The sequence below is a fragment of the Pinus tabuliformis genome, chromosome 1_1 (genome assembly GCF_031772625.1).
Source record: "Pinus tabuliformis cultivar Carrire ecotype Pingquan chromosome 1_1, CPIR1, whole genome shotgun sequence".
In the NCBI taxonomy this organism is placed as follows: Eukaryota; Viridiplantae; Streptophyta; class Pinopsida; order Pinales; family Pinaceae; genus Pinus; species Pinus tabuliformis.
Window position 1 is genome coordinate 989,116,284 of NC_142297.1, and position 23,793 is coordinate 989,140,076.

Sequence of the window (23,793 nt, forward strand, 5' to 3'; positions counted from 1 at the left end):
GACCTCTACCATAATTTTACTACAACCCTCTCATATTCTATTAATATGTTCTCAATTGAAGTTTCAAATAATAAAAGAAATAGCAAAACCAACCCATGGTATGACAAAGACTGTAAAAATGCGAGGATAGCTATTAAGGAAGTTGTTGATGAATCTCTTAAGGTGGATCAGATAAAAATATACAAAGCCCTAACTAAAAGAAAAAAGAGGTAGTACATTCGTAAAAGACAAGAGAATCTCTTACACCTCTCTAAGGTAGCTCCTAAGAAATTTTGGAGGCAGATCCTGACTAGGAAATCTAAAGATAATAATAAAATTTCCTTACACAGTTGGAATTCCTATCTTAAAAAGCTCTATTTAGCTCCAAACATCATGAATAACATTGAAACCCTGCCCACAACGAAAGAAGTCTTCTCTCTAGAAGAAATTGATTTTGGGGTTAAGCGCCTGGCTAATGGGAACGCTAAGGACATGGAACGTTACCAGGAAGAAATATTAAAAATTGGAGGCCCTGTCCTCATCCCCCACATCCACAAGGTTTTCAATCAAGCAGTCAAGCAAGGGTTCCCTAAGTTATGGACTGAGAGCCTCATTATACCTATTTTTAAAAGTGGAGATACAAATAACCCCTCTAGTTATCGGACAATTATGATTTGCCCTCTCTTAGCTAAGTTATATGGTAGTATTTTGGAAAAGAAGTTGAGCATATGGCTTGAAAGTGAAGATATGCGGGATAAAGGCCAAGCGGGTTTTAGAAGGCATCACTCAACAACAGACCACCTCATTACACTTAGAATCATCGTGGAGGAATGTCGTAATGATAAATCCAATCTCTTTTGTTGCTTTGTGGACTTTAGAAAGGCTTTCGATATAGTTCCTAGAAACAACCTTTGGAATATATTAGAAGAGCTAAAGGTTCCTTTCGAGCTAAGAGCTGCCGCTATTAGATTATATGAGAATGTAATTTCCAAACTAAAAAGCAATGAGGGGTGGTCGAAAGATATTAAGTGTAATATCAAAGTTAAATAAGGTTGCCCTCTCTCCCCTACCCTATTTTGCATTTACATTGACAAGCACGAAGGTTATTTAGAGGAAGCTGGATGTGCTGGCACGATCTTAGCTGGGCTAGTCATCATCCTTCTTCTCTATGATGATGATATTATTCTCCTCACAAGGTGTCCATCTGATCTTGATAAGCAACTTAGGCTTCTTAAGGATTTCTACTCTACCATGGGTATGACTGTTAACACTGACGAACCAAAAGTTATGATTATCAAGTCCAAGAAGGACACCTACGCTAATTTTATGTATGACAGTAATAACTTGGAGGAAGTATATTCTTACAAGTACCTAGGGATTGATATTCATCAGAAGCTCAACTGGAACTATAGCATTGAGAAAAGGATTAATGGGGGGTGGAAATCTTACTTTGGTCTTGAATTTAATTGTAAAATGGCAAACCTCGTAATGTGGGATAAAAAGAAGTTCCTCTTTGAAACTTTAGTCACTCCTGTTATCTTATATGGATGTGAGGTCTGGGGTTGCAGCATCTCTAGAGAATCCTGGAGAAATATTGAGAAAATCTAGAAGCGATTTATAATGTATAACCTGAAAATTAAAAGCAATACGCCCTACCCTATTCTCCTTATAGAAGTAGGTCTTTCCCCTATCGAAAGCCTAGCTATGACTAGGCTTCTGTTGTACAAGCACAAGCTCAATAACATGGGAGATCATAGGCTTCCCAAGCTAGCTTTTAATTTCAGCCAAAATCATCTAAGGCTCAAACGGGGGTGGTATAAAGACACGAGGGCCTGGGTAAACCATTGGGAGATCAACGAGAATGATGCACTACAAAACATTAATAACATTAAAAATATTGTTACTTCTAAGTTCAAAGAAAAAATGTGGCGTGAGAAATATTTAGCAGCTAAAAGAAAATTGAGTTATTATAAGAAGGTCATCAACCCCACCCTAGAAGATTAAAAGTATCTCTCTATTTTAGCTAGTTCAAAGAAGAAAATTAATTTAGCAAAGTCTAGAACGAACTCTCATCAGCTCCATAGTGAAACAGGCCGTTGGACAGTTCCTAAAACACCATGGATGGAAAGAATCTGCCATCTCTGTGATAATAGGAACATTGAGGATGAAAACCACTTCCTCTTAGAGTGCCCTGCGTACAACAACATTAGATCTCAGTTTCATAATATTTGTTGCAATACTGACCTTCCTAGCCTTTTACGATGTCAAAATTATAGTGAGCTTGGGAGGCTTCTCTCCAAGCTTTTTGAGCATAGAAATAAAATCTTAAATCAAACTAAATAATTTGTTTCTTTAGGTCTGACAGAGCAGAGTTTGGTCTCAGTGGACGTTAACCATCATCATCATCATCATCAAAAAGAATTACTTTATATATAAAAAAAAAGAATTAATACAAATTTGAAACTATATTCAATTAATTAACTACTATCAATTATTAAAATATTAAAATAATTATTAATAATAATTTATTTGTGTTAATGATAATGATTTTTAGAGTAAAATTAGTTTTTGAGGATTTAAGGAACTAATTAATCAAATCAGCGAATATTAAATCCATTAAAAAAAACCTCCAATTAATTAATTATTCAACTAATATAAAATCTGTTAAAAATAAAAATTAAAAACAAATAAGAAGCAATTTATTAATGAGGATGATAATTAAAATATAAAATATATAAAAAAAAAATTAGTAGTCATCAGATGATCTTTACAAATATTTCTTTAAACATTTTATCCTATCACATAGCTCTTCTTATATCATCATTTAAATTGATCCTCATGATAGATCCCTGTTAGGATATGAAACGTGGACAAATATGGTCAAAACTCAAAAGAAATGAACCACACATGACTAAAATCTAGAATTATATAATATAGTTGACATTAATTTTACAAAAAAAAAGTTTTATTAAAATAAATTATATAATTAAAAAAATAGTTTTAATTTATATAATTTATTAATCAAGAATTATAAAATCATTTAGATTGGTCCTCATGATGCATCCCTGTTGGGATTTGAAACGTTGGCAAATAATATAGTTGACATTAATTTTACAAAAAAAATAGTTTTATTAAAATAGATTATATAATTAAAAAAATAATTTTAATTTATATAATTTATTAATCAAGAATTGTAAACTCATTTAGATTGGTCCTCATGATGGATCCTTGTTGGGATTTAAAAAGTTGACAAATATGGTTTCTACTCTAGACAAAACTCAAAAGAAATGAACCACACATGATTAAAATATAGAATTATATAATATAGTTGACATTGATTTTACAAAAAAAAATAGTTTTATTAAGATAAATTATATAATTAAAAAAATAATTTTAATTTATATAATTTATTAACCAAGAATTATAAACTCTAAACTCTAATAAAAAATAATCATTTATATTATTAATTTAACCTTGTTATATATATATATATATATATATATATATATATGGTGGTGGTGGTTATCATTCACTGAGACCAAACTTTGTTGTGTCGGACCTAAAGACGAGTACACTGTAATTTTGACATCGTAAAAGGCTAGGAAGGTTAGTATTGTAACAAAGATTTTGAAACTAAGATTTAATGTGGTTGTAAGCGGGACACTCTAAGGGGAAGTGATTTTCATCCTCGATGTTCGTATTCTCACAGAGATGGCAGAACCTTTCCATCCATGGTGTTTTAGGAACTACTCAACGATCGGTTTAACTATGGGGCTCATGAGAGTTCTTTCTAATCTTGGCTATATGTGTCTTTATACAAACACATTACGTGGTTTTGGCTGGAATTTAAAGCTAGCTTAGGAAGTCTATGGTCTCCTATGTAAAAAAGGGTCTTTACTCTTTTTTATTATTTTTTACTTCCCTTGTTTGGAGTTTGAATTTGATTTTTTTATTCTTGTTAGTTATATTTTTGGATTATTTGCAATTAATATAATTTTTTAATAATATTTGATTTTAATCAGTTAATTTAAATATTGTTTTTCAATAGTTTAATATATCAGTTACTTAATAACTTTGATTTTTTACTATTGTTAGTTATATTTTTCAATTATTTCCCATTAATAGATTTTCTTTATAATATTTAATTTTAATAAATTAATTTAAACATTAATTTTCAAAAACTAATCATTTAATATAGCCATTACTTAATAATATTTATTTTTAATAAATTAATATCATAATTCAAATATTATTTTTAAAAGTAGGCCGTTACTTGAAATTATGGTCTCTACATTCCTTTAAGCCTTTTGCATGGTCTTCCTCTTCATCTCGTCCTATGTGATTTCTACAAAAAGACTTTTCTTAATTCATTATGAATCATAGAAGGGTGAATTCAAAAATAAAATTCCAATATAAAAAAATGAATTTTATTATTTTTATTACATTTTTACTTTTTATTAACACTACAACATATTACTTTTAATTATATACTGCTTTTAATATTTTATTATTAATTATATATTACTTTTAAACTTTTATTGTTATTTAATTGAGACAACATGTAAATGTTTACAAATCCTTTAGATTTCATAAATTGAACATATTAATATAAATTGAACATAGCCCAATGCAACACCTACACATCTCCCCTATACTAGGTTTTTGAAGAAGGTAATTTTATTAAAAAAAAAATAAATTACATTTTAATCCAAGGTTTGCTAAATTATTTAAAATAAAAATTTGTATGGTTAAAACTTTGATTATTTAAAATTAAAATTAATTTATTTTTTTATACTTCTGAACTAAAACTATCAAATTAGAATTTAATTATAATTACAACTAGAATAGATTCCTCTTATGTAACATTAACCATACTGTAAGAGGGATAAAATATCAAGGAAAAATTTGCACCTCTAGATATGATTCCTCTAAGTGTGAGACAAATTTGGAGATAAGATAGATCCATATTCGCTCTTAATAATAATATTCATATTTATATAAATTTCACATATTCTTATTTTTAATTGTATTAAAATTTTGTTAATATATATAATTACATATTTTATAAATTTTCTAATTAATTCCTTATATATATATAACTTTTAAAAATTTCTATTGGATAAAAAGTATTTGCAAAAGAGCCATTTAGCCGTAGTAGACTATATATATATATATATATATATATATATATATATATATATGTTTATTGTAAATATTGAAGATTATACGTTATTTTTTTAAGTTCGTTTAGGAGACACATTTGCCATGATTGAACTTCTAATCATTTCAATATACAAGGTCTTGCTAACATGTTTTATTCCAATTGTACTACCACCCACAATTTTATATGTTTATTAATTAAGTTAAAATATAGATTTTGGAATATTTGATCTTTGGCCAATTTTACAGAGGGTTATCGATGTCTGAATATAACAAATTGAATCAAACTATTTCTTTTATTACATTTTTAATTGAGTATAATTCTTTATTATTATTATCATTATTATCTGTTAGTGCTTTATTTTATGGACACTATGACATGTCTCTCATATTAAGTTGACGTTTGAACATTTACACTCATTTACAACCATACATCTTCTTATTTAGTGAACATTTAAATGTTTGCACTCATTTAGAGACACTACAACATGTCCTTGGATGAACACCTTAGTACAATATTTCACTTTTTATATCAATAAATTTTTATTTAAATCTATTTTTAAGAAGAAAATTATAGGTTGTTTAATTTGAAATAGGGTTTCCAAAATTTTAATTTAATTATTAATAATTTTTGGGTGGATGGTAGGGATTGAACCTCCATGGAATATTATATAATGTTGATAATAGTATACAGAAATTAGAAACTGAGATTTATCTCCAAAGTAGTTATGCCCACTTTGCCCTTTAAATTGATTAATTAAAAAACTATGGTGGATTTTTTTTGCATGTAGTATTGATAAACGATAGTATTTTCTCATACTATTGTAACAAATCTTATTTACAAATTAAGAATTTCTATAATAAAGTGAGAGTAAATGTTCATAGCTAAGAATTTTGTTTATATATATATATATATATATATATAATTTTATATAATTTAAAACAAAACTATAATCGAGTTATCTTCCATTTTTATTTTAAACTTTGGCCAGTTAAGATATATGCTAAAATAAATGTTTTAATGTTTATAATAGACTAGTTTGTATCTACATCTACTAACCACTTAATTTATATACCGTTAGTGCTATTTAAATTTTCATTTTGTTCAATTAATAGCCTAGCAAATTTTCCAAAAAGGTCAGAAGCTGTTAGGTAAAAAAATTCAACATATTTTGCATAAGGAGTGTATGGTGGATGTAGATAAGCACCATCCAAAACCTCTTGGAGACCCAAAATCTTTAAATTTGACAGTTGTAAATTGGATTTACAAAAACCTCTAAGGCACCCAAAATCTTGAAATTTGACATTTGTAATCTAGATTTACAAATATATCTGTGGGAAGTTATCAAAATATCACCCAAATTTCCATCATTTTCAAAATATCTAGATGAATTTATCAAAATATTGTGGGAATTTTCATGATTTTCAATAATAAAAAAATGCTGTCTAATTAAACTACTGCAAAAACAAAATATTATTTAAAAAAATATAAATAAGTTATTTCAAAAAGTTTAATATATTTTTTAATAAAACTGATAAACAAACTTTAGAACTCATGCTAGCCATCTCACTACACATTTAATGATTAAATTATAATATTTTTTTCCTATTCTCGCAACTGCTTACATGTGACTCGCAAATTTTATCGCTATTTAAAATATAATAATAATTAGATCTAAAGCGTTTCTTTTCAATCAGTTAGCCACCTATTATCGTCTACCTTTTGTTTTCCTAGTGAAGTTGTCACGGTTACTTTGTTTTCCATAGTTGATTTGTCAAACCGTTATCAAAACACGCTGTGAAAACTTTGGCGAAACTTCAGAATGGGGATATTGTGGAGAACTCTCTTGGCTGACTTTCAATTCGTCCTATCGACGGCGATGTCTGTACAACACTAACGTGTATTATCTGGTTGAAACAACGCCAAATTTAAACCCAGTTACGGAGTCAACAGAAATAAAATATTTAAAATACGGTTGGTTATATTTTTCAGGTGCGTGTCAGACATTCAGATCCGTTTTTCGACTTATATATCGTTTTCCTAAGTTGATTCATTAATTAAATAAGAATTTAAGTATAAATAAAACTTTTGCAGTATAATTTATGTTTAAAATTATATCACATGAGGTGAGTATCTCATTATAAAAATTATATTATATCGTTAAAAAAATTAAATATTGAAATCATGATATAATTTAATGAAATTATGTTAAATTATAATATTCCATTAAAAAAGATTAAACACGGGATTTATGTAAATCATTTTAACGATTTATTGAAATTTGAACAAGTATTTGTGGAAATTTCAAAGAATATAATCTAAACTGTTACAAAATTCTGGTTCCTATTAAAAATTAAAATAACTTTGGTAAAAAATAAAATAATATTTTGAATTTTAAATATTATTTAAATAATCGACTAATCATAGTTAATTTAATAAAATGATAGATTTATTTGAATAATTTGTAGTTTAAACATTATTTAGCCAAACAAGAAATCAATTATAATTAATTAAATTTCAATTTATTTAATCTGTTAACATAGTTTACATATATATTAAAATTTTCAAAATTTAGTTATAAAATAGAGAAATATTTCTAAAATTTTAATTTTAATTATATAAATGGTTTTGATTGTAATTACCTTTTTGTTTTCTATGGTACAAGTGCTACTTTTACTTTGTTTTCCATCGCTGATTTGTCAAACAATTGTGAAGGCAGGCTACTAAAACTTTGGTGAAGTTTCCCTCTCGCAGAGTCCATCTTAGCTCATATTCATTGATTAAGTTTTTATTAATGCTCATCCCCCTTTGTACCTCTTACCTAAAATCTCATAAAATTTCTATATTTTGATCGGGCCAAGGACAAAGTCTCGATGATTAACACAACGATTTACAATCTCGATTCTCCCAGGGTTGGGTAACACCCGACGAGGCAACGAGTGCCCAAATCTGCTCAACACAGATTTCACATTGATGTATGTTTCAACCTTGAGTTTCAGAATTAAATCTCCTCTATACTAGACAAACCTATAAGAAATTTCAACAATCCAACTATTCCACAAACAATGGAGCTTTGCATCACTCGAATGGAAACAAAATTTGGACTCCAAGTTCCTCAAAACTTTCCAAGATTGTAAGAACTTTCCTCATTTACTCGAACTCTATTTAAGCCATAAATTTTACCCCACGGATGCATCCATTTCCCTTCAAATCTGTGAGGAAAATCAGGTAGTCTCAAGGTAAGATGGAAACCTTGAATCACAAGCCCTGAGTAGTAAGGAAGAAGAAGATACTTTACATCAGTTTAACAACATTGATGAAATCCCATAAAAAAAACAATCGAAGATGATGGATTTTGTAAATATGGCAATTTGCACAACATTTCCTAACTCCCCTAAAATCATTGTGGCCTCACTACTGACCCTTTTTGAATTAGTTCATTGCATAGAATCGTCTGCACATTTTTTTCTAACAATTTTTAGAGATCCTCCATGGTAATATTTTTGAAGAGGCCATTTGGTGTATTGCTTGCAATATTGTTACTAAATTTCTTAAAATTAGCGCTCTCATTATAATCGTTGGAAAAATTATGATTGTTGTAACATATATACAGGAGTATGCTTGAATGAACCAACAACTGAGGAAATTAAATCTCCTCTACACTGGACAAACCCACAAGAAATTTCAACAATCTAGGTGCACCATAGACAAAGGAGTTGTACATCACTGGAATGGCAAAAAAATATGTACTTCGGGTCCCTAAAAACCCTCCAATATGGTAATTTCTTTCCTCGTTTCCAAGAACTTTGTTCGAGGCATAAATTATACCCAACGGATGCATTCAAAACCCTTGAAATCCCTGAGGAAAATCAGGTAGTCCAAATGGAGGACAAAAACCATGAATCACGAACCTTAAGCAATGAAGAAGGAAATATGGATGTTGTAGGTGAAATATGGTAAGTTGCACAACATCACTAACTCCCCTAAAGTCATCTTGGCTTCACTGATTGACCTTGTACCTTGTCTTTGTCTTCCGCCTTGGAAGATGAAGTTTCATGGTGGTCGCCTGAGACATTATAATTTGCAGTGGTTAGATTCTACTGAAAAGTTAGACATATAAGTTGTAGCAAGTGATGAAATGTTTGATTGATAAGACCACTCAACTGCGAAACTCTTGTGCTCGCCAAAGTCTTGCAAATTCTTCTCTTGATTCACACATGTGTAGTATATCAATTTCTGGAAATTACTTGGATATATCAGTTTCTAGAATTCTTCCTTTTAATATTATAAAATGCATAGTTACAATTTTTTTGTATACCTCATTGAATATCAATATCAGTCTCTCGAAATCTTGATTATCAGTATCAGCTTCGACATCAATTTCTGGAAATCTTCATTTTAACTTTATAAAATATAGAATCACAAACTTGTTGGTTGCCTCAACCAATATCAACATTAGTTTTCAGATGTCTCAATCAATATCAACATCCACTTTCCATTTTGTATGTTTTTCTTTGTCGACCTTCCATCGATTCAACAAATAAATATATAGAGGAAAAGATTTTGTCTATCTGTTTTTAATTTATTTTTTCCTGTATCACATTGAGAATTTTTTGTCTCACTCCATGTAACACCTTCCGGATAGCAATCAGAGCTATTTTATTTTGTTGGTAAATCAAACTCTGGAAAGCCCAATGACATTTTGGATGGATAATTTAAATGGTAATAATATTGTTTTTCTTTATATATATATATAGTGAAATTTCAGAATTCAAGAAGGGAGATCGGAAATGAATTCCAACCTGCAGACAGTAAGGAACAGTTAGAACAGTTGTACCTTTATTTTTTGTAGATAAAAGGAGAACTTAGCGAAAGTGAAGTAACAGATGGAGCATCAAGAGCTGGACTCGATAGAGTTTATCACTTCATTACATAAAGGAATCAGAGGCTAGAAGACTAGACTCTAGTCCTAAGGTGTGTAGCCTGATTCAAGAATAACTAGAATTGTTTACTATTGTTTTGAATTCGAGGAAATTTCAGAGAACAAATAAGTATATAAGATGGGTCTTTACCCTATACTTTTGCATGGATGAGTACTTACTAAAGTTATGGTTGAAACTCCGTCAATAAAATCTAGAATTTATATATTGTTGGTGTTTATAAGCTAAAACTGATTGGTAAATGTTTTTAACTTTTGTTTTACATTTTGTGGTTGTAGACTCATAGGAAAATAGGACAATATTTAGTGTTGGTGTAAACACTACCTTAGGAAGTAATGAGGATAAATGAAGGAATGGAAATTAATAAACCCCGGAACCAACTAGGACAACAAATAGGGAAATATTATCAGAGCTTGGAACCAAGAAAAAACTAAACCGAGAAAACAATAATACAAGGAATTTGAACTATAAAACAACTAAAGCATACACGTATGCCTCATGTAATATAAACCTCATAAGTAAATGAATATCAGAAATGTAGTGTTGTTGTGTTTGAAGAACCCAAGGTTTTATTTAAAAAAAGGTGTAAATCTAAACACATTCTGGCAATGCATAGGATCATAACAAGGGGTTAGGACTGAGATGTCACCTCGAGAGTGACTCAGTCCAGTCCCCTATATGATTCTATGTAGATAGGTACTTCAGAACCCACTATTACCCTAGATATATTAAAGAAAAGTAAACAACGAAATGTTGACTATAGTAATAATGGTAACATGTATAATGATGAGCATAAGGAAAACTCGAACTCGAGCAACAATCTATTGCTTAAAAGAGAGTCTATTATGTATAGAATATTTCTAAAGTTTTCATACCAAATTATAAATACTGTGCAAATATAACCATCAAATCATGAATAGAATGAGATTCATTATAAGCCTAATAATCATGAGAATTAGAATGAGAACCATTATAACCATGTCACTAGGACTGTTTAATTAAGAATATCAATTGAAGGCCTCATATTCCTTACATAGTAACTATAAAAAGAAACCTTGCCACAAAGAAGTCCACATTAAATGAAAATACAAAGGGATTTAAAAAAAAAAAACGTTGCTACATTCAAGATAACTCTTCACATAAAATGAAGGCTAGAAACACTATATCTAAACCACACATGCCGACAGGCTGCAAGCTAATAGATAGGCACCTGGAGTTTAGGATATCGAAGCCTAGAAGCAACCATTGGAAATCCCTGTGAAGGTGTGCTTGCAAGAGGCAAAACATGCAGAGGGTAAAAACCGTAATGGAGTTTGTGCCTAAATGAGTTAATTAATATGAGTAACTGCAAAGAAAGTGAATGGGTGACAAAATTGCCAATGACACGAAGTTTAGGTTTCCCAAAACCCTAGAATGCCATCCTTGAGAGTTCATTCTAGAGACGCTGTTTCCTCGGAATAGAAAAGCTTGTCGGAGGAAGGGTACCCTCATAGGATGCAAAAATAGAACAAATAAGAGCAAAATGGACAGAAAATCTGAGTCATATGCGGTGAATAAGAACAAATGACTTTTAAATTAATGCACTTATAGAGGTGAGGATTCCGAACTTTGCCCAGATTTTAGGAGACCACAGGAACGAAACCTTTTGCAAATTCGAGCGGCGAGAGAGTGAGCTATGGGAACAAAGAACAATACCATGAACGGTGCAATTCTAGCAGAAGAATCACCTCGAACCTAGTGGATTCACCCTTAGCAGAGATTGCATTAACATTGAGTTGCAAAGAATCATTTGGGAGGAGAACGAGAGACAAATGAAAAATTGTGGCCAAGGGTGTATAAATTTCAACTGTAGATAAACTGATAATGCAATGTACTAAAGCATAATACTATATCTACTTCTAGAATAAACTTTGCAGAAGCTTAATCGAATATGAGCATTATCAAACAAGAACACATATAACTGAGAAGAGAGAGCAAACACCCATGAACAAAGAAATATAATTTGGGGAAATCCTCAACCTAAAACCCAACTTTCTATATTATCATACAAGTGGAAATTATCTCTGAATTACACAAAGCCTTAGCTCGAAAGTTATCCAGCTATCAGTACAATCCCTCAACACTGCTCGTAGACAAAAAAGACAACACTTATGCCTTCCTTCAGTCCTCCAAGCCTCCTATTTCCTTACGCAGTTTCTTTTGGGTCCTCTAGCTACAACCTGTGTGAATAATCCTCTCACACACAACACTAACCTCTAAAATATCTGTGTAATCTAGAAGGAGATAATTCCTTCTGCATGGATGACTTTCCTCTACAGGAAAATTCCTACAACTGATAATGCACTGTCCCTCCCTGTGATCTCTGCTAGGTCTCTGACAGAACTGACATGCATGAGTTATTTATGAGAGAATATTTAGTTATCTAAAGTGCAGTAGTTAGATGCATGCAAGCATTAACTAACTGAACTCACAATCAGTTCCTCCGACAGTTGGAACTAATCTAACTCGACGTAACTCAGTTAAGTGAGCTAACTAATTACAACTCAAAATTACAAATCACTCTTATCTCTTTAACTAAGGGATAAATTCCTTAATCAAAGGAGTAATTGTTGCATGTCCTCACATAAACTTCATGTTTGTTTTTCCTCAACGAATTAACTCAAGATGAACTAATTAATTACTTTATAAACAACTGCTAAGATAAAATTCAAACTTTACTTCACAAGTTTAATTTAGGGACTAACTAAATTGGAATCTCTCCCGAAATGCTATTTTTAGTAATGCTATTTAGAGCACTTCCATTTTTCATTCGTTGTTGCTATGTCCAACACTGGTGCCCAAACTGCTATTTATAGTAATGCTATTTTTATCATTTCTATTTTTAGCATTTCTTGTTTCCATTTTCAACACTCCCTATCAACAAGAAGGACATTCAACTCGAACCTGCTCCTGAACCTTTGGAATGTTCTGCATGCAACACTTCTCCCAAGTGTTGTTGCTCCAGCAACTCTAGAAACAAAAAAAACTCCCAATTGACCTCCCTATTGGGCTAGAAACACCGTCTGATGTTGAAGCTCCATCTGCCACTGACAAGTACTCCCTCTCTGACCTATGAGTTACTACAACCTCCATACATCTCAAACCATTACACACATCTCTGTGCCATCCTGCACTAGTGCAACACTCCTGTGCCTCTCGCATTGCTGCATATTGCTAGCTCTACATAGTCTTGGGACTCTTGCACTGTAGCTCTCTCTGCCATTCCATCCACATCTCTCTCTACCCACTCAGCTAATCCTGCCACTCGTACTCGGGGCTCCTATAGCAAGGTCAAATCCAAGAGGTTGAGTACCTCAAGGATCCTGCCCCTATTTCGGCCTTCGTGGGACTATCACTCTACATTGCCCTACCTCCCACCTGGAGGTATGGCTGCATGTGATCCCTCTACCCACTTGGCTCAAAATTTACCCCTACTAGAGGTCTCTAGATGAATGGATGCCTCCACTCGATCTCCTATCAGCGTCTCTAATTGTTGCTGCTCCACAACCTCTTGAATATACTTCACCAGTTGTGGCTCTTCTACAATTGTCTGAGACTTCTTATGGCACTGCATGCTGAGATGTAGTGTCTGCTCTGTCTCAACCACCAAGTCTCCAACAATTTCCATGCTTCTCAAGGCTTTGCATGCATCTTTAACCTAAAGAGCATACAAGTTCTTGACTCATCAACCGATCTCCTTCACCTGTCTCGTGGTGATGTGTCTAGGAAAACCTTTCCCTTACTGAAGACTACATCATAGCCTTTGTCTTCCAGCATTGCAATCGATACCAAGTTTTTCCTTAGTCCTGGCACAAACTTGACATCTGTCAAGGTAATGAGAGCTCCATGCTCACTTTAAAAACAACTATGCCTACACCTGAGACACTATACTTTTCATCATTACCCATCTTTATGAGTATTTGGGGATCCTTCTCCTACAAGGTACTGAACAAATTCTTATCGTTGGTCATGTGGAATGAAGCTCCACTGTCAAGAAACCAACCAGATCCCACCATGGATGAAACCATTCATGCAATGTCGGTGAAATCCAACTCGAACTGTGAGGCCAGTGCCTCACCTTCTGATGCTTCCAAGTATCCCTTCCTGCATTTCTTCAGTGGACAATTTGTAGCGAAATGGCCCACCTCATTACAATGAAAGCATCTCACTTTTGATTTGTCAACCTTCTTCCCACCATGGGAAGAAGTTGATTTGGGACGACAATTCTTCTCCTTCCCTTTCTTTGCCTTACTCGCTAAGGTGCAGTTTTCTTCATCCTCCTTAGATGAAGAACCGTCTCTCGTGCTTCTCCTTGTCTCCTCCTGAATCAGATCAGACCCAAGTGGTTCCCAATCTGGTAGTTTCTCTCTTCCGTTTACCGAGTCTTGGTAGCTATGCCAGCTCTTAGGAAGACCAAGGAGATAAAGACTCAGCATGTCATCATCGACTGTCGTGATCCCAACACTTCCAAGCTCACCCCTGCAGGTGGTGAGCTTGGTCAGGTATGTTGAGATCATGTCGCCCTTTTCACACTTGATTTTCCAAATCTTGTCTTTCAGCGCTAGCTGCCTCTAATTGTTGTTGTTCTGATAAAGATCATTCAATGTTTTTCACTTTGAATACGGTGTCTCCTTTCCAATGAGGTTCGAGACAATTTGGTCTTGAATTCACTCCAGAAGGATTCTCCTTGCTCTAGCCACACATTTCTTCCATTTCGCCAATTCTTGGGAATTAGCTACTGCGGGCTTGAGGACTTCTTGATCAATGAAGTCCTTCAACCCATTGTCCTCTAATACCACTTCCATGTGATCCTTCTAGGGTATATAATTCAAGCTACCATCAGGGGTATACTCAAGTCTCAAACCGTTGAACGCCATCGGTGAAATCAAGATGTGATAAGAACTCGATTTCTATAATTAGGAACTTGAAACTTCGATCTCCTCCCTTATTTGTATATTGTTTTTCATTTTGATCACCTTTGCTCTAATACCATGTAGAAATTTCACTGGTAGATCAACTGGTAATGCAATGCACTAAAGCATAATACTAGATCTACTTCTACAATAAACTTTGCAGAAGCTTAATCGAATATGAGAAATATCAAACAAAAGCACATATAATTGAGAAGAGAGAGAAAACACACATGAAAATAGAAATATAAACTGTGGAAAGCCTCAGCCTAAAACCCCACTCTCTATATTATCATACAAGTGGAAATTATCTCAGAATTACACAAAGCGTTAGCTCGGAAGCTATCCAGCTATTAATACAATCCCTCAACAATGCTCATAGACAAAATAGACAACACTTGTGCCTTCCTTTAGTCCTCCAAGCCTCTTATTTCCCTGTGCAGTTTCTCATGGGTCCTCTCGCTACAACCTGTGTGAATAATCCTCTCACACTGATAGTACACTATCCCTTCCTCTATAGGAAAATTCCTCCCACTGATAGTACACTGTCCCTTCCTCTGATCTCAACTGGGTCTCTAACATAATTGACATGCATGAGTTATTTATGAGAGAATATTCAGTTATCTGAATTGCAATAGTTACATGCATTCAAGCATTAACTAACTAAACTCACAATCAGTTCCTCCAATTGTTGGAACTAATCTAACTAGACTTACCTCAATTAACTGAACTAACTAATTACAACTCACTCTTATCTCTTTAGCTAAGGGATAAATTCTTTAATCAAAGGAATAAATGTTGCATGTCCTCACATAGACTTTATGTTTGTTTTTCCTCAACTAATTAACTCGAGATGAATTAATTAATTATTTTACAAACAGCTACTAAGATCAAATTCGGATTTAACCTCACAATTTTAGTTCAAGGACTAACTAAAATTGGAATGTATCTCGAAATGCTATTTTTAGCTATTCTATTTATAGCACTTCAATTTTTCATTCCTTGTTGCTATGTCCAACACTGGTGTCCAAACTTCTATTTATAAGAATGCTATTTTTAGAATTTCCATATTTAGCATTTCTTGTTGCCATTTTCAACAAAGGATACCTCTTACCAGAACCCTAACCATTTCCAATTGATTTCCTGCCCTCGAATCAACCCTTCTAGAATCAATGACCGTCGGGATGCCAAACTCTCTATTATGGTGAGACAGAGCTATAAACCATATACCCTTCTCTATACCTCATCATTAAATCTAAAGCTTCAATTAAAACATAAAGTTAACAAATGATGCCACATTAAAATCATATTCTACTCGTACGATATTCCACTTTTGATTACCTATATACACATATCATATAACATGTTGTTGTAATGTGATTAGACAAGTACAATGATCACATATTAGGAACCAATACATTCTATTCATATTTAAAAGGTAAATAATTTTATTTATATTTATGTGTGTATTAACTTATAAGCAGCCTTGAAATTTCGAATCCCCTCTGCCCATCAAATGAAAATTTGATGACATTTTGGCATTTTTCATGCCTTTCATTTTACGTTCTACTTAGCTTTGTGAGTGTGACTTCCCCTTATCTAGAAATTCTCTTACAATTATTAGTTCACCTCAACTTCCTTTAATCTCCCTATGAGAGTGTCTTATCTCTTCTCAGCATATGTGTTGCCACCTAGTATACAACCATATTTTTAAGATTTTATAAAGGTTGTTGTCCTTTGGGAGTTAATAATTTTGATTTTGTACATAAATTTTGACATGTGAAAGAAACTAATGAAAGCCATATAATTACGATAATGAGGATCCTCAACTGCTAGTAAATGAGATAAAGTTAGTTTTTTTAAATATCAAGAATTCAACTACTATCCCTTTTTATAACTTATTTAAATCCAATAATCTACTACATATGTCAAATTTATTAAAAATTTAATTACATGTTTAACTATTTCTTAATAAATTATTTTCACCAAATATTTTATTGACAGATGGGCACACACATCTTTATTTACTCACTACATATTTTATATTTATACTAAGATAACTTTAATCCCTATAAGTGCACTTTCAACGAACTGTGAACTACTTGAATAATAAATCCACTAACGATAGCTAAATATTTCTAAAATATTTGTTTATCCTTTCAACTAATTTGATATCCATTACACATATTTGGAACACATTATTCCTAAAACCATGACACTAAAAAATGTCAAGATTATGAAAACTCTCCAATCTACCAGGTAAACTCCGCAATCTACATACGAGGTAATCAACTCATCATCTGCATTTGAATATTGTTAACTAATAATGTTCATAATATTTTAAATATGAGCCTATTATTTCCTCATCTTAAAAAATTAGATTCACATTATTGTCCACATCATATATGAAATATACAACCCAACCAATTACACGAAGAAATCCTTCCTATTAAACATTGCCCTACATAGTACCATCACTTATTCTATTCATGTACTTAGTATGAGTTGAATCCTCCAAATACAACTATATTAGAAGTGGTTGACAATCTAAATAGGTATATTAAATAAATATGAGTTTGTAACATCTTCAATAATTATTTGTATTGTAAGAGAAGCTTAACTCAATAACTATGTAATTATTTTTTTTAAAGAGAAATTCATTAAGGTAAAAATGAAGTTGATTTCAGAGCATTTAGTAAAAAACTCATAATACAAAATTAGACAAAATAAGCTAGAGAACTAAAAAAACAAAAATAGTCAAAATAAGCTTGGGATTTTCAAAATGGTAATTGAGCGGTTTATGGAATAAATCACAAGCTATTTTTAGTCAAAATAAGCCAGGGCACTAAAAAAAACAAAAATAGTCAAAATAAGCATGGGCTTTTCAAAATGGTAATTGAGCACTTCATTATGGAATAAATCAGAAGCTATTTTTTTAATATTTAAGACATTTTTTTAAGGTGAAATGATATATTATTCTTGTAAAAGAATGGACCTCAGAGAAATTCATTTTGACAAGCCTGTATAATTTCACAACATTTATTTCACATGAAACAAATACTAAGAAAGAAATTAAAAAAACAACAACCGATAGAGATTGAAAGTGGTTGAAGAAGGAAACTTACTTGGGACTCGAAAACTAGGAAATATTGTCTCTTGTGAAGTAAATGATGAGGGCAAGTTGAGTAGAAAGCTCCAACATTTATTTTTAGCAGCTTATTTTTGGTTGTGGTGTTGTTTTCCGTATTGCATACAAATTTTTGGAATCAAGGTTTCGAATCATTTTTAGTGGTTCATGTTCATGAACCACTGAAGATGGTTAGAAACTTCCATTCCAAAAATTTATATGCAATGACTTCGAAAAACAACACCACACATAATATAGATCACAAGAGCTTCAAATCAATAACTATCCTTGCATTTCAAAAGAATAACATGGCAGTGACTATTGTTTTGAATGAATTTGAAGTCCACCTTTTTCTTACCCCTTTTCATTGTTATTTTGTTGTCTGTTTTCTTGGGAAGGTGAGTAGAAATGGTAGACCACCTATTTCCCAGTAGAGCATGAAGTTGAATAATAGTCTTCTCTTCTTGCACGCTGAATTTTTCCCCTTGATATTTGGTCTTAGATAGTTAGCCCAATGTAATCTCCAACCTTTTCTAATCTTATCGCCCAACTTTTTGCTACAGAGCCGTCCAGCTTCCATGGTTGTGCTATAGTCTTAGTCACTAGGTTCGACAAATTTGAACGAACAAGTTTGAAATTCGTCGAACTTCAAATCAAAACGAACTTATTCGTTCAAGTTCGCCAAATTTTATGGCGAACTCAAACTTCATCGCGAACTCGAATTTCATGGCGAACAAATTCGTTGAAGTTCGTTTAGGGTTCAATTAAATTCGTTTAGGGTTCGAATAAAATCGTTTAGGTTTCAAATTGTTATGTCGTTTTAAATAAATTTACAAAACAATTGCGGGCACATTGTACCAAATCAACTGTGTGTTTCATCATTCACTGGAGGGTTAAATGACTGATAGTTTCATTGTTTGTGCAGTTCATCGCTCACCCGAGGGTTTCATTGTTCACTAAACGATTGTTCAGTGTTAGTTTCATTGGGGACTGTTAGTTACACAACGCCCCTAGTCTAGAGAGTCCAGACTACCACGGTCCACCGAGCACTGACAACTATCGACCTGTCTGGCAGTCCATTATCCTCTACAAATTCTTACCACAAAGCTTCAGAGTTACCTTTCAATTAATGTTCAATTAAGTTTTTTTGTGATTTCATAAGAAGAATACTACATAGTAATCGTATGAAAATTATGAAGTGTTTTTAGTTAATTGACTGAATTTGAGCCACTGTATTTGCAGAGATTCTTTATTCATTTTCTGAGTTTGAACTTCAGGGTTTTGTAGTGATCTTTTGTCTCCTAGGCCATGGGCATTTTTAACTGTACTCTTTCTTTTTGAAGGCTAAAAATCATTGGAAATCTGAAGCATATAATTTGGAGGATAATTACAATAAAAATTAACATTAAAAGGCTTGAAAATAACCAAAACTGATCACACATCATTTATAAAATTTTATTTTTTTCTACCCTCTTTTCTCTTGCTAAGCCATCGCCTTTTATGGACTGATCTACCTTGGTTGTGGGGTTTCCTTCAGGGTCTTGTATATGGCTGTTTGTTATTGAAGTAACACACAATGATCATAAAAAAAGTTGACAAATTTTCTGGCTCTTATCTCTTGAAACCTTGGTGAATTTTATGTAACTGTCTTATATTCTGTGAGTTTATCGTAACCTACAGGCTACATTCTACAGTAATCTGATCTAACATTATAGTGGTAAGTTTACTCTGCTTCTAGCACTAAAATTGGATCCTAAGCATTGGCATTTTCCTCTGTATCATGGACATGACCTTATGGATTGATCTCATAATTAAGTGACTAGTATATATTTGTAAGTTTGTAACTTGGTAATAAGCTACAGAGGCTAGAAAATTTATTTGAATTTGACTTTAAATTTATTATATATATATATATATATATATATATATATATATATATACATTTTTTTTTCGAATTTCTCTATGTTGAGTTTTATGTCTAACTTTATCGACAAAATTTTAGTTGCCGAACTTTATTCGAATTTCAAGGTCACCGAACTCGAACTCGAACACGAACCTAGTGACTTAGGCTACAGCGTGTAAGTAACGAGCTTTTGATTTTCCTTGAGCATCTAGGGCCCTTCTTGAGCCCAACATTTTCATAGCGGGGAGCCCTACCATTATTTTTGATTTGGTGTGACTTCTAATATTCCTCTGCAAAGATGTTGTCGAATTAAACACTGCAACTGCCCTTCATGTCACGAGTTGTTCATCAGCTGCTTTTATTTTTCAATTTCACTTCTTCATCGATGTTGGAAGATGGTGGAATCAAACAAGAGGGAAAGTGTGGAACGATTGAGGGAAGCCTAAGGAACAAAAACAAGCACACCACCCCTTTTGTTATACACACCAAAAAATGTATGTATATTTTTCGTATTTTTCAATCACGTACTAGCTTATAGTTTGATTACTGAATTCACATTTTCGACGTACATTGGTCGGTCGATAACTTAAATGTAACACGTAGATTACAATGTAGTTGTTCTTAATTGCTTAGGGCAAGATCTCACTTCATAAAGTTCAAATCTATGAAAGGACAATAGCCAGATAATTTTTTATACGATTCAAATCTATGAAAGTGTGTCACGCTTCATTGCCATGTGAGCGAGAGGTATTGTATGCATTTGCGTTATGACCTTGGGCTTTGTCCAACTTTGATGTTTTTAACTTAAAGACAGATACTATAAATTTTGACGAAACAAATCCTAAATTAAACGTCAAAATGACTATTTCCGATTTATGAAGCACATCAAATTTGACGGGTAAAAGTTTACAGCAACTATCACCTACGTATTAAAATATGAAATACGTCCCCCAAACCTACTTATAAGTTTAAAGTTTACATATTAAAATCAATTTAATAAAAAACAAATATATATATATTTTTTTATATTTCTGTGTGTATTAACTTGTGTGGATTAACTTATAAGTTTAAGGTTTACATGTTACACTCCATTTGATCTAGGGAATCTGTCAACCCAGATTATAGTTTGCCTGGATGATAAGTGCGTTGAAGCTGGTGTTGATAATGAAGTGTCCCCAAATTTGACGCAAGTTTCGTGAAGAGCCTAAATGAGCCACTACATTTAGTTCAAAACCTTTTTGTCTGTTTCTCTGTAAGGATTATTTAATCGACACGGTCCTATTCTTAAAAAAAGGCAACGCCAGGTTGCGAAAGACCTAGAACCAGGGGACGCTCTTTGGGCCCAAAATCCACACTTTGATTTTCCATAAATTTCGTTTTCACATCTGTTTGATACCTATAAGTTACCACACGCAACTCTTCCGACGTGGCTCGCGTTCTACGAATTCAAATGCTCAATTTATTATTTAAGCAAGTGCGGAACCAATTATTCCCGTGATTGGGTTTAGTTGTCTAGTAGTAAACATTCGACTCCCAACGCATTTTTGCTTGGGATCGAAAATCCCTGTAAGATATTCGAACAAAACGAAATTGCGGTTGTTTCTCTGTGTTGCTCTGGTGAATATGATGGAGGGGAGCGAGGTGTTTGATTTGGCCAAAAGAGTGGTCATGGGAAGATGGTTTGTAGTATTTGTGTCGTTCCTTATTATGTCATTTTCTGGTGGCACTTATATGTTTGGGGATTACTCAGAAGCAATAAAAACTTCCCTGGGCTATGATCAGAGCACATTGAATACCTTGGCATTTTTCAAGGATCTGGGAGCTAATGTTGGGATTGTTTCAGGTCTCATCAATGAAGTCTGCCCTCCATGGGTTGTTCTTGGCGTTGGAGCCATCATGAATATCGTTGGATATTCATTGTTATGGTTATCTGTCACCCGACGAATTGCCAAGCCCAAGTTATGGCAGATGTATTTGTATATAGTCATTGGAGCTAATTCTCAGACATTTACCAACACGGGACCTCTGGTTACGTGTGTCAAGAATTTCCCTCGGAGCCGAGGAGTTGTGCTGGGGCTTCTGAAAGGATTTGTGGGTTTGAGTGGAGCAATTTTCACTCAGATTTACTATGCAATTTATGGGAATAGTGCCAGTGGATCGGCTGGTCTGATTCTTCTTCTTGGCTACTTACCTAGTGCTGTTTTTCTGATTGTAATGTTGATAGTTCGTCCTACAAAAGAGACGACGGAAAGAAATGAGCTGAAGCGATTCTACCACTTTCTCTACATAGCTCTAGGATTAACTGTATTTCTTATGCTTCTCATCGTAGTGGAGAATACGATGAAGAATTTACCTAAGGCAGGCTACAGAATTGTTGTTGCAATTATCGTGGTTTTCCTTTCGCTTCCTCTTGTAGTGATTGTTAAGGCAGAGATGGACAAAAAGAAGCAGCAACAGATTTCCACCAAGACCTCCGTCTCAACGATAGTAGATCATGCCAAAATCACTGTGCTTACAAAAGAAAATGAAGAGATGAAGGATCCTCAACATTGCTTAGAGATCAAGGAAGGAAAATCGATGACCGGCACAGAGTATATTACTAATAATAGCGATGAAATGAGAGCGAGAGCTTCTATTGTATCCCGTATAGTGAAATTCTTGAAAAGCCCCAAAAGAGGAGACGACTTCACAATTCCTCAAGCTTTAGTAAGTCTCGATATGCTCATTCTGTTTTTAGCCACTATTTGTGGGATTGGATCAACTGTGACCGCCATTGATAATATGGGACAGATTGGACAATCTCTTGGTTACACCCACCAGACTATAATCACCTTTGTTGCTCTTGTTAGCATATGGAATTTTGTGGGCCGCGTTCTTGCTGGTTTTGTATCGGAAATTCTTCTCCAGAGGTATAAATTTCCCAGGCCACTGATGTTGACCATAATTTTGCTTATTGCTTGCATTGGACATATTTTCATAGCTCTCGCACTTCCGGGTTCACTGTACATAGCGTCCATTATAAATGGACTGTGTTTGGGAGCTCAATGGCCTCTAAATAATGCAGTCATCTCAGAGATATTTGGTCTCAAGTATTATGCCACTCTTTATAATTTTGGAGCGGTTGCGAGCCCCTTGGGAGTTTATCTTCTGTCTGTCAGAGGTGTGGGGCACATGTATGACCAAGAGGCAAGAAAGCAGTGTACTGCTCTTGGGACTTGTTCGTCTCAGAGCGCGCTTACTTGCACTGGGCATAAATGTTTTCAGCTTTCGTTTATCATTATGACAATCGTGACCCTTTTTGGAGCCATGATTTCTTTTATTCTTGTCCTGAGAACGAGGCAATTCTACAAAGGTGATATATATGCCAAGTTTAAAGAGCCAGCGAACACAGCATCCCATGTTATAAAGAAAGCGGAACATGATAATCAAAGGAATGTGCTGGCTGCCGAGGTTGAAATTCAGACAGCAGGGAAGCAATAAAGCTAGTTAGGAATATAAAACTTGTCAATGATTTTCCTTTTAGACTATCTCAAAGTAAAGGCAGTAGGTCATGGGTCATAGTAGGTTTTAGAGTGTTTATTTGTTCATCGTCTAGAATTGTTGGCACGACAGCCTTTTTGTAAACATTAACACAAACAAATCAGGATGTTGGAACCAATCAATCCCCAGCACAATATTAGTAGATTTTTATTCTCATTGTTCTTCTTATTCACATAGTGAAAATCAATGTTTCT

General features: G+C 33.2%; 1 protein-coding gene across 1 annotated transcript; it reads left to right on the top strand.

The window, feature by feature from the left end:
- Positions 1-21,685: 21,685 nt before the first annotated feature.
- LOC149217860 (protein NUCLEAR FUSION DEFECTIVE 4-like) lies at positions 21,686-23,539 on the top strand. The gene has a single exon (XM_089390386.1). It carries the CDS (start codon positions 21,686-21,688, stop codon positions 23,537-23,539), a length of 1,854 nt encoding a protein of 617 aa, XP_089246512.1.
- Positions 23,540-23,793: the final 254 nt, after the last annotated feature.